Source organism: Sinohyriopsis cumingii, chromosome 13, assembly GCF_028554795.1.
Source record: "Sinohyriopsis cumingii isolate HCF-2022 chromosome 13, ASM2855479v2, whole genome shotgun sequence".
In the NCBI taxonomy this organism is placed as follows: Eukaryota; Metazoa; Mollusca; class Bivalvia; order Unionida; family Unionidae; genus Sinohyriopsis; species Sinohyriopsis cumingii.
This window is the reverse complement of record NC_142973.1, coordinates 20,812,016-20,825,204: the sequence shown is the minus strand read 5'-3', so window position 1 is coordinate 20,825,204 and position 13,189 is coordinate 20,812,016. Positions and strand designations below refer to the sequence as shown.

Sequence of the window (13,189 nt, the reverse complement as noted above, 5' to 3'; positions counted from 1 at the left end):
ATACATTACATTTTTCCACTGCTTTGTGCCGATAAAATCAGGGTAGAAGGATTAGCTTGTAACTGTCATTTTCCATACATTACATTTTTCCACTGCTTTGTGCCGATAAAATCAGGGTAGAAGCATTAGCTTGTAACTGTCATTTTTCATACATTACATTTTTCCACTGCTTTGTGCCTATAAAATCAGGGTAGAAGCATTAGCTTGTAAGTCATTTTCCATACATTACATTTTTCCACTGCTTTGTGCCTATAAAATCAGGGTAGAAGCACTAGCTTGTGACTGTCATTTTCCATACATTACATTTTTCCACTGCTTTGTGCCTATAAAATCAGGGTGGAAGCATTTACTTGTGACTATCATTTTCCATACATTACATTTTTCCACTGCTTTGTGCCTATAAAATCAGGGTGGAAGCATTTACTTGTGACTGTCATTTTCCATGCATTACATTTTTCCACTGCTTTAGTACGTGTAACTGACATTGTTTATTTCAATCAAATTTCTCAACAGTGATCAAAGGAATTATTTATTCTAATTGACAGGTTTTTTTATTAATATGCTGATCACTGGTCACATTAGAGAGGTGGCCATCCTAGAAGGGTACTTTTTAACACAAATTTGTTAGTACCTTGGGATTATGGCAGTATAAAATGGGTGGCCACTGATCAGTGGGCAGTTCAAGATGGGGAACGACTGTAATGGCAAGAAGTTGGGTTACTGGATGATTAGTTTTAATATTGTCTGATATCATTTACAAGGTGTAAGACCGATCATTAAAAGAAAAAGGAAGAAATTCTAAGACCTCCTTTGGTAGCACTAAACAGCTTTTAGTTGTAATAGTCATAGACCAGGAGAGTTTTTATGATAGGTTGTTGTCTGTGTACTGGTCATAGGCTAGAAGAGGTTATGGGATGTTGTGTTGTATGTCTTCCATATGCTAGCACAAGTTCAATATTGCTACTCCTGAACTACTTGAAAGATTGCTATGAAACTTTACACACCCATTCACCCATTCATCTCTTGGTCTGTTCGATCCTAAATGAAAATGGCGCCCCTCAAACATCTAGGATGAACACTACAAAATCTTGTTATCAGTAATGCTGCTGATCAGAGGTCATATTTACTTGGGTTTTTCACCAGAAGACTTCTTCTAGTTGGTCCTAAATGAAAATAGTGCTGCTCTGATGTCTAATATGGTCACCTCAGTGGCCATCTTGAATATCTTATTATTGCTACTTATTCTGAATAGATGGTCATATCAACATGAGGTTTTTAATAAAAGACTAATTATGATGTCTAGTTGGTCCTGAATGAAAATGGTGCCAGTCTAATGTCCAGTGTGACTGTCACAGTGGCCATCTTGTAAATCTTATCACAACTGCTCCTGAGCAAAAAGTAATCTAGCCATGGGGTTTTCTCCAGAATACTTTTTATGATGTCTAGTAGGTCTTTAACAAAAAAAGTAATGCTTGCACATATAATTAGGTCACTCTGTTGCCATCCTTAAATTTTTTTTATGGCTACTGCACCAGCATGGATGGTCCTCCAGAATGGATGGTCTTATTCATATAGTGCTTTCACTAAAAGACCTCTTGTTATGTTTAATTGGTCCTAAATTTAAATGGTGCCAGTCTGACGTCCATTATGGTCACCATGGCAGTCAGCTTGAAAATGTTGTCATCATTACTGTTTCAAAATGAAAAGTCATATCTACATGGTGTTTCCACCAGAAGACTTCTTATGATGTCTCATTGGTCATAAATAGAACATGGTGCCAATCCACCATAGCAGTTAATATGATAATGATGTTATTGCTGAATGATATCAGATATACAGGGATGATCAAATCCCATAACCTGACATCCCTGACGAGTAATTTTCGAAGTTGGGATAGTAAAATTTTTCAAGTCGCTTATATAGGACAAGTTTTATTTTCCATTTTAAAAGTCAGGCATGTTCATATTTTTATGCTTTAAGCACTTTACCTTTATCTGGCTCTTCATGCCTTTGGGTGTTATGTTTTTAGACTCTCATAAATGATAACAAAGAAAAGTGAAAACAACAAGCTTTGTAAAATTTAACAAATAATTTATTTCTCTAGAAAAACATGGAAGAACTTATGGTCTTAAGAATCAAATCCAAGAATAATCCAAGAATTATGAATTATTAGTCCTAGTAATAAAATGTTTTTTTATGACTTCAAGTTCGAGTCCCGATGAAAAATCTCAAATGGAAGGCGATGACGTATACTGTAGCCTTTATAAGACTGATGTGTCTACAGTTCTTTGTTATATCACAGAAGATAATATTCCGGTGTTTGAATTTAGAATAAAATTTCAAGAAATTTCTTTGTCCAAGAATTCTGTATGAGCATTTAAATTTTACTAGGGAAAAAGAAATAATAATTTCATAAAATAGAATTTCAAATCAAACTGTTCACAACAAAACAAACACCTTGACATCAAGTGTTTAGAAGCCCAACTAACTAAATTCTCTATAAACAAAGGTTATACAGTCTAAGATGCAAAATAGATACCTGTATGAGGGTCACGTGATCACTTTCCAGCACAAGAATGAAGCTATTTACATGTCTAAGGTCACATATTCCAGTACAGCCTTGATTTAACTATAAATCCTTCACTCTGTAAATCACACAATAAAAAAAGTTGTTTAATGATTTTGAGTAAAGGCCAGGAACTAGGTCAGCTTTTAGATACAAAGTTCTGTGTTTACAACAAAACAGGTGAAACTAATTTCTGGAAAATGTCAAGTTCCAGTAAACAAAATTACATTAGTATGTAATGAAATAAATAAAAAATGTAAAACTTACAAAGAGACAATTCAATTAAATCAAATATACATTACATGGGTCATACAGAAGACTTGATTCCACCCTGTCCATGTATACATTTACATCATGTATCACACCTAATGCTGGTCATTGATAACTGGTTCATGTATGCAAAATTCTATTACTGCATGACTACATTTTTGGGCTAAGCAACCAAATCAAAAGACACCAAACAAAACAAAGCCTTTATGTTTAATTAACAGTGTTTTAAGTGGCTTTTTAAAAAACTGTTTACTCAAGCCAGATTCTCATAAATGGTTCATTCTGATTCTACTCCAATGAGTAATTGTAATTAATGAAAGGGACTTCACACTGACTTTAGTTCAGGTTTTGTTTAGGAACTGATTAAACGACAGTAATGAATCATGAAATTTAAGTTGATTATACAGAGGATTAACTTCCATGTCAGATTGCATTTAAGCAAAACAATTAATCCGCTGTCTCTGTTTGTATTTAAACGGCAAAGTGTAGGTTGTGATCAGTTCAGAATTAGTTGTCAGGCAAACTGATTTAAATTCAGCAGTTAAAACATATATACCTGAAGTATTATAAACCAATATTTTGAAAAAATGCCAATTCTTTTAATAAATACATTATGTTGCACATTATTTCATTTATTATTTCAGTGGATTTAAGCAAACACATCTCATCAAATCTTAGCAAGTGATCACAATTTGGGACAATTGATAGTAAAGTGTTACAAGTGAATTTTTGGAAACCAGTTGTCCTTGACAAGCAGGTGGACATTTTTTTTGTGGAGATTGTTTCAGTACTTAGCAATTAAAAGGTAGAAACAGTCTGGTCTTGGAAATTCTTTTTTGGAGATTGTTTCAGTACTTAGCAATTAAAAGGTAGAAACAGTCTGGTCTTGGAAATTCTTTTTTGGAGATTGTTTCAGTACTTAGCAATTAAAAGGTAGAAACAGTCTGGTCTTGGAAATTCTTTTTTGGAGATTGTTTCAGTACTTAGCAATTAAAAGGTAGAAAGAGTCTGGTCTTGGAATTTTTTTTCAGCCAGTAGTGTGTCTCAGTCTCTTTGAGGGTCTCTTGTTTTTGATTAGTAAATATTGACTGAAGATAAATCCATGCTTTATCTCCATGTTTCTGATTATTTACAGTAGTGTCAAAAATGCATAATTTGACACTATGCATAAAGGGATGATTCTAGTGCATAAATACATTTGTGCTAGCATGGTTTGAGATGAAAGTTTGGCCTACAGTTTGCATCCCCAGCTGCCCATTTTCTCCTGACTCTGATTGTATGTCTTTACCAAATATTTCATTGTGATATTGTGAATTTGGTCCATCCATGGGCCACATTCCTATCCAATAAACTAATGTCTGATACATTTGTCACTGCCTTACATATGTAATATCTCCAGTGTTGTTTATCATAGGTTAATATTGTGGTTGATGAGGTAGTCATAGAAGGATCAGCTTTATTGTGCCAATTTTTTAACTGATTTTGTTTCTGCATTATGTGGCAAGTTTGAAAATGTATACTTGTAATTAGTGATGGATCTTTATTTTGGTTGTGGATAGCCACAGAGGTGAGAGCGTACATCCTCAACCATAGCTGTAGCCCATATTTTTTTAGTGCCATCAGTATGAACCAATTCAGAGTTCATTTGTTTGCATGAACTTTCAGAAAAGATAAATTTTTCATTACTCTTATTTGAGTCTTTAGCACTCTTCCTGAGTGTCTGAAATTACTACTGTTGATCTTGCAAAGTTAATTTTTTTAAATACTGAAATACTGATTGTTTTCAAAATTTATATCTGTTCCAGAGTGATAATGAAGATAGACCTGATGGTCCACAACCAATTGATGGTCTGGAATTAAGGCCAGGCCCTCTCCAAACAGGGGGTAATGCAGATGAAACGTCTGGTGACTCCCAGCATGGTTCCAGGTCACGTGATGCACAGTTTCAAAGTACAGCTTTAACACCAATTTCAACTAGTGAGCCCCTCCCCCAGCTGGCTTTGACATCAGGGTTGGGAGATAACTTCCATCCCCAGGGAGAAAATGCCACCTTAGGCCATACTAATGTATCTCAGTTCCCAAATTTGCAGGGACCACAGGGGTTAAGGATCTTGACACAACATCAGGAATCTCCAGTAGATTTTAGGTCACCTAAGAGGCGGAGAGTTATATCCTCGGCCAAAACAGGTGATGGTGCTAATCAAGATGATAATGATGAGGAGGGAGAGGTTAGTTATCACTTTGCAGTTATTTAATATCAAGATGGTTTTATTTCGATTTTTATTGCCAAAACTTAGCTAATTAAATTACTAAATGAGGTCTGTCATAGTTTATTGTTAAACAGAATTTGTGTAGTAATAATAAAGTTGTTTTTTTCCTCCAAACTTTGCAACAATGAAAGGTTTCTGGATGTTGATTAGGTTGCACTGAGACTTTGCAAGCCAATTCACCAATAACCATAGAACATCTCAAAGGAGAGGGAGGTCAAGGTCACAGGATGAATTGCTGTAGCTTCTTGTGGTAAATTTCCACAAGTTACAGAAAGCTGTTATATCCTATATTTAATATCTGATACACATTACCTGTTATTATTGCTTAGCTTACTTTTCCTTGGGTGCGTATATAATGAGAATTCATTCTCCCATGACATGACTTTCTGGGAAGATCCTGAAGTCAAACTCATGACCAATACACCCTAGCCCTCATTCTTTTTCAGTTGCCACCATGGTTTAAATTACTCTTCAAAAAGAAAATTGCCTTTGTTTTGAGTCATACGTCATGAATTGAGCATTTTCATTATGTGTATCAGTTTTACAGTTTGAAATTGCCCTCAGATCAAGTGTTTTTCCTGTTTGGATTAGCTTGATACAGAGGGAATTATTGGCATTTTTGGTTATATTTTTTGATAATGTTACATTTAGGAATTAAACCCCCTATTATTGTGATTACTATTTGATTACTTTTTCCAGCTCTGGTAGGTATTTTGTGAACCCCATCCCTGCTAATGTGGTCTCTGGTCTCATCTCAGTTCTGTTTTATTGTTTTAAAACAGTAATGAATCAATGGAATTAATTAATTTTTGCTATTCTTATTCTCCATAAGGAGGTTGCACACCAATGCTAACTTTCATTTTATGTGTGTTTAATGATTGAAAACCTTACATTCTTAAAAGTCAGTTTTCTTTATCATTATTACTTTATTATCAGCATCTAAGCTGGTTCTTTGACAATACACTTATTACTCAGAATTAGTGTTGATGATATTGTCATTAAAACATCAATATTGTCATTACTTTCATTTTTGAATCATGTATTCAATGCAATCATTGCTGACTTTACTGCAATTGAAACATCAGTTTTGGTTCGTTATAATTCATTCAATAGAGATAACACTTGACAACAGGTAAGACCTTTCTATTTAGATTGTGTTGATATTGTTCTTGTCAAATACTTCATAGACGTTTTTATTGTTCCTCAGACTTTTACTCTTGCAGGAATGCCAAAACAAAGTGTAGGTAATGTTGGCTTAAGCCCTCTGGGATACCCACCTCACCTGCCTAGCTGATGCAGGTTGGTGTCCTGTAAATAGACAAACGTACTGAGGATTTTCTATTGCTGAGTCCCTCCGGTCTTCACATAGGATTTGAAAAGTATTTTTAGAAAATGTATAAAGTCCAAAAGGCCCATCCCAAGGGAGGATATAAGGGAGCCAAGAGGCTTGTCCAAAGGAGGATATAAGGGGGCCAAGAATGAGCGATGCCCTTCTGCAAGGATTGAACAGTGCCTCTGCAGTTCTTTAGGGCTGTGCACAAGTTGCTTCCTCTCATGAAGGTGGATCAGCACTATCTTCAGTCCTGTAGGGCAGAGGGTGGGTTGCACCCCCGCCCCCGCCCCCCATTAGAGAGGAGCATACCCTCCACTGACCTACATCTCAGTGTTGGCTGTGAGTTGTACCCACTCATGAAGCAGGAACAGCACCCTTTCAGTCCTCAAAGCTAATTTGTTGGAAACAGGAATAAGCCACATGGAAAAGAAAGAGCTTTTATACAAGTTCATAAGATCTGAGCTAGGCTCTTTCTGTGGCTCAGGGTCGCCTGACCTGTCATTGACTGGTGACCAGGCACCAGTCTGTGGGTACTGGTCAACAGTCATTGGAGCCCCCTCTGTACAGAAATATGGATTGCATTGAGAAACACCAGGTCAATGTTGTAGCCTTTGAGCCAAAATTACCATCATGGTCAAAAAGGAGGGAGAGGTGCAGACTTTCCCACAAACACTCCAGGAAGGTTTAGAGTTGTTCTCACCAACCTGATGAGTCTGTCACTAGTGATAGTTTTTTAATTCTGTGTGAGGAGTTACAAGTCAGGGTTCCTCTTAACTCCAAGTTACCCCTGCAACATAGGGACATTGGATCACTTAAGTTTAAGTTCTGCCTCCCAGGAGCAAGAGCTGGACTAGGATGTCCTGTAAGTTATCATAGAGATAGAACTGGCTGAGGTGGCACCTCCTCCCTTCAGGTCCTCTACATCATCCCAGCTTTAGATCAAGGCAGCAGAGTAGGAAGAAGAGATATGGTCTTTTGACAAGGTGGTTAATGAGGTTTACCATCTTTTACTCTGAGATCTGTGTCCCAAGCCTTCACGCTTTGAGGGCACTACAATTCTCTCCAGCTACTTCCTACCCAGATCTCTTGTTGCTGCCATACCTATGGTTACGGAGCTTTCCCAGAGGTTTTGTAAGGGCCAGGAGTTTGCTATACAGAATAAGGGCTGGTCTGTCCAAGCACCCCCTGCCCCGCCCCCATGTTGAGACCTTAGATCTTTGCAGATCAAATCTAGCTCAGCAAGGATGTTGCCCTGGACACATCCAGAGACTCACAGTAAGAACTTTTAGAGGGCTCCTGTTCTGAAGGCAAAGACTCTTTTTGGAGTCCCCTCCTTGGCTTCCTTGAATTTGAGAAACAGCAACACTTGGTGCCCATCATCCACTTCTGGCCCATCAATCTAGACAAGAGGCAGAATCATGACCACCCATAGGGCTCTCATTGACGTTTTTTAAAGTGATGCAGCCCATCCAGGAAACAACCCCAATTCAGAGCTTTCCCTCAGCAGTTTGGCCCTAAAAGGGTGTGCTGCAAAGGCTCAGGGAGAAAGTATGCTTGCCAGTCTCATTTCCCTAAAGAAAAGGGGGACAACCCCTTAAGAGCTTGGCTTCCACCATTTCAAGGGGGATTACCATAGCTATCAAGAGAGCGTATAAGTCCATTATTGAAAGGAACCTTTTAGTTTTTAAATTTAAAGCCTCTGAAGTTTGAGCCATAGCTACTTCGTGGGGCTGTCAAATTCATTCATCTCTGGAGGATGCAGTGGAAACTGCTTTTTGGCAATCTTACATGACTTACCTTTGCATGTTGGCTCACGGAAGCAAAACCATATTTTCTTAGTGGTTGATAATACATGTATTGGCATCAAAACTTGCCCATACAGATACCATTCAGCATGGTACAAATGCGTATTCCTACATTTATCTTTTGCCAGTTTGTGGGATCACTGAACTGGCAAATTCAGCTACGCAGTAGCAAAGAGTTATTTACTACTGACATTTAAATGTAGTTTTGGGGGTGGGGTAAGACTATTTTATTGATATAATAATTATTTGTTGCTATTGCTAGATTCTTTCCTCCTGCCCTGCACTGATATCCCACTAGTTTTAAGGCTACATCCTGAAATAGAATGATGGTTAGTGCACATGGGCCAGGGTCGTGGGTTAGATTTAAGGATCTTTCCAGAAAGTCACCCTATGGGAAAATGAATTCATATAACATGCAAAAACAATGTTGGGTTGGTATGAAGTCAGTTTTTAATAATTATGTTTAATATATAAATTTGCACTTTCTAGATTAGGTCCAGTTTTGAAACAGAACAACTACAGTGTATTCAGAGTGGTCACTACCTCATTGATACAAAAATCTGGAAACAGACCAAATGAAAATAATTATGAAAATAATATTCACTAAAAATATGGTCAGAAAAATGGAGTCAGCTGGATTTTAAAAGGATCAGTCAGGTTGAAGGAAACAGAGATTGTTTTTGACTTGGCCGTACCATCAGTGCATGAAAGTAATTACTGTTCGGGTGTCATACTTAAAAGAAAAGCAGGAAATAACCTTCTATAAGGGGAAATAACCTTCTGTAAGGGGAAATAACCTTCTGTAAGAGGAAATAACCTTCTATAAGGGGAAATAACCTTCTGTAAGGGGATGTTAATTAACTAAAGTCTTGATAACTCCTAATTCCTCATGTCTTCCTTTTCAGAGCTGTTCCATATGTTTTGAAAACTGGACTAACTCAGGAAACCACCGTTTATGTTCACTTAAATGTGGCCACCTATTTGGTCAAGGGTAAGAGTACTTTAGGCAGCTTTTTATGCCGCACCATGATATTAATAAGGACATACAGTGTTTCCCTTGTCCATCTGTTCTTCCATTGATCCATCCCACATTTATTTACCATACCTGTATCAATAAACAGCAGGACATCACTGCTGTCATCAACGATATTAAAAGTTTCTACTAAAATTTTAAAAGTCATATAACATACATTATACTCTAGTTAATAATTTCTTTGAGGCAACGTAGGAGTTAAGTTTCTTTGCGGGAGTTCATTTGGACAAAAAATGCATTACTCAGCTTGGTGTTCTCTGAAATGCATGAGAAAAATTATAAATATCTTAGTGACATGCTTGCATTACATTCATATACATTACATTGCACAAATGAAGAGTAGCACCATGCCTCATGGACCCATATATATATATATATATATATATATATATATATATATATATATATATATATATACATAATTATGATCTCGAAACATTTGGTATGGTTAACATACTTTGAATATGATGCATAATATAAAGTAGCATGTTTGACATAGATCTGTAAGCTTTATTCGTGATCTTCTGTAGATTTTGTCTCCTTTAGTCATAAGATTTTCAGAAGAAATTGTGCAATTTTTCTTTGGTAAAACCTTTGCATTGTTGTAAATTTTTAAATTGGTCGCAAGCTTACAAATTCATAGTCTTGGGAGCTTATCATATCAAAGAGAGGCTTGTTTAGTGAAAAATTTTCTCAGTTTCATCAACATCACAAATTACAGAATCTCTCCTCTACCCTTTCATTCACAACCAATCCTAAACTGCCATGATTGATTTTTCCTGCACTGATGGATCAAGGGAATTAGAATTTTCAGTGCAGAATATTTTTTTAAATTTCCTTGAAATTTCCTTGATATTTGTATTTCTGAAATAAATGTGCAAAATATGCAAGAATATGAGGGGTAGTGAAATTCCCATAATTCCCTTTTAGTGATAGTGGGCCCATGATATAATTGGGCGGAGGGGGCAGAATTTCTTGCAATGCTACTATTATATTCTGCAAAAATATTATATTTTTTTAAAAGATATATCTCAATGTAAACAGTAAATGTAAACTCAGTATAAACAGTGTTTCAGCCAGTGCTGAAAATTGGGATGGGGTGCCAAGGAGAGCAAAATGATATGCTTAAATGCCACCTCAAAACACTTTGCACATTTTATTGGCACAAACCAAAACACTTTTATGAACAGGATTATTTGTCAAGAATTGAAAAACATGGTTGCTGTTCAGCTTTTTTTATTTTGTGAAATCTTTTACATAATGAGCATTATTTTTTTTTCTTCATGTAACAGCTGTATAGAAAAGTGGCTGAGAGGACAGGGAGGAAAATGCCCCCAGTGTAATGCTAAAGCCAAGAGACAGGATATTAGGGTTATTTATGCCAAGTCTATCAAGGTACTTATCCTCAGGAACCACAACTCATATTGAAATTAATAAATTGCTATAGTTAATTCTTCAGGTTTTTGGTGTATCTCAGCTACACGTGAGCCATTACCTAAGAAAAATTTCCTTCAGACAAAACATTGACATTCTGAGATTGTGTATATTTCAAAAAGAGTAATCTTGCCCAAAAGTAAGTTAGCTCATTTCATGAACCTGTCTTGAATATTAAAGAGATAAACTAGTTTGAATGTATCGTGAAAGAATATTTTTATGTTAAAAATTCTGTTTTATGACATTAGTGTTCTGTGATGATCTCATATTGTCCGAAAGGATATTTTTGCATGTCATGGCCTATATATGCCTACCAAATATGTAGATTTGGTATAACCCAAACTTATTCATTTGAACTGTTCTTTATCAGAAGTCTCCATTTCTCTTGTGGAGTTTGGATTATTGATGTCTTACTTTTGTTCATCTGTTGATTTTAGAATGTATCCTAACAGCTAATATTTTCTATGTCTGATGTAATGGCTCTTATGAAATAATCTGGATTTGAAGTAGTTTGCATAGGTCATCATTAAGTCATTTAAATCGTCAGCAAAACTTAAAACCTTACTAAATCACCCATATTTGGGCATAAAATGGTTTTAAAATTAAGTGTATGAGTGCAAATTGTTAAGCTTTTAATTTGTATATTCCAGAATTTGTCTCTAGTTCTCAGTATTTAATTTTTTTATTTACAGTCATCTTGTTATGGTTGTGTCCCTTTACATACTGTTAAAATTAATTTCTGTCTTCATGCCATAGTAAAGGACTAAGTTTCACCATATTAAATGAGTAAGAATTAAAAAATATGTATTTGTTTTGTACAGAAATGCTGAAGAATTCCTATTTGTATGCATTTGGCAGCAGAAACAAGCTTATAAAACAAAACTGACAAAGCAGTTCCCTGTGTAATATAACATAATGAATAGTACTGAGTAAAGTCAGTCATTTTATCTAGAGATGGGGTTTGATATAAGAGGAGAATGCTTGTACCATGCTTTTCCTATAGGCACTGGACACTGCAGAACGAGATCGTGTGCTGCAGGAGTTGGAGAAAGAAAAAGAACAAAGAAGACGTTCAGAGATGGATGCAGCTCAAATTAGAATGCAATATCAGATGGCAGTTGAGGAATGTAACAGACTGAAGGGAGAGATTGACAATCTCAAACAACAGCTGCACAAATCAAGGTTGTCCAAACTTTGATATCTATTTCACTGGTCAAGGTATAGAAGACAAAAGTATCTAATCTCCACTGCCTGTCATTTATTATACAGAAGTGAACCAGTTGTATTTTGCAAGTTTATGCATTCGGTTTTATCTTATAGACACATAATAGGATGAATCCCTACTAATTGTAATGAATCCTTTGTTATGACTCTATGGTCTTCAACTAAATAAGCAACAAGTTTTGTAAAATTCAACAGATAATTTATTTCCCTAGAATGCAAAGTGAAAATTTAAAAACAACTTACAGAATTGTGATTTAGATCCCAAATAGTCTTAAAAGTTGCACTACAAGTACAAAAATATAGAGTGTTCAGAATGAATTCCAGTGGTGCTCCAAATGAATTCCAATCTTGAACGTGCAGATATGTGCCAGAAGCTTTGTATGTGGATAATGTGCCAACAGTCTTGATGTATCACGATGATATAATTCAGAATGTTTTTAAATGAATTAACATTAATCCCAAAATAGTGATTTTGTCCTAAACTCAATGAAAACTTTGTAATTCCAGTGAATAATTGAAATAAATAAATCCTCTAAAACAATGGTTCCCAAAGTGGGTTGTACCACCCCTAGGGGGGGATGACCGATGAGTGGTACTACTGCTGAGTAATGCTTTTTTTTACAGGGTAAGGTAGGGGGTGCTGAGGATAACCAAGTGGGCAGTGGCCTGAAAAAGTTTGGGAACCACTGCTCTAAAATAATAATTGAACACAACTTAATGATTGATTCCACTATAGATGTCAAGATAAGAATAAATAATTCTGTTAATCCCTTCCTTTATATAAAAAAACTAAGACTAAATAAGAGAACCAGGATGAGGGTCATTTTTGCCTCCAGTTCAATAATATCGCTTGTAAGAATTTCCATGGTCAAAAGGCCTTGTAAACATGGTTGCCTAAATTATCTTAAAGTGCAACCCACAATCATGGAGGTTTATAATGTTGTTTACAAAATGCCCCTTACAATCTACAATCATGAACTAAAATTAAATACACCATATAGACATACATGAGTGCATGAAAATTGTGCACTGTTAATTTGCCATACAAAACCCATAATATTCATGAATATTAACAGAGCTCAAACTGATCATGTAAGTGCTTGACTTTAAGATTAACCACCTTAATCAATGCTAAGTGACTTTTAGCAATTGAAGAATTTAATTTATTTTGCTAAAAGCATTTTACCAACTGTGTTAGATGAGGTTGTAAAATGACAGACATCCAGCTTTTGGTATTCTGTGGTAATATCACTG

General features: G+C 35.8%; 1 protein-coding gene across 2 annotated transcripts in view; it reads left to right on the top strand.

Moving 5' to 3' along the window:
- LOC149785028 (E3 ubiquitin-protein ligase rfwd3.S-like) overlaps positions 1-13,189 on the top strand; it is a 63,569-nt gene that overhangs the window by 16,322 nt on the left and 34,058 nt on the right. For both annotated transcript variants that reach the window (XR_016425350.1, XM_089978730.1), the window contains exons 4-7: positions 4,642-5,064; positions 9,150-9,235; positions 10,570-10,672; positions 11,715-11,893. Coding sequence is in view for 1 of the 2 variants with exons in the window: in XM_089978730.1 (XP_089834856.1) it covers positions 4,642-5,064; positions 9,150-9,235; positions 10,570-10,672; positions 11,715-11,893 (791 nt within the window). In the remaining variant the exon portion in view is untranslated. The remainder of the gene's footprint in view (positions 1-4,641; positions 5,065-9,149; positions 9,236-10,569; positions 10,673-11,714; positions 11,894-13,189) is intronic.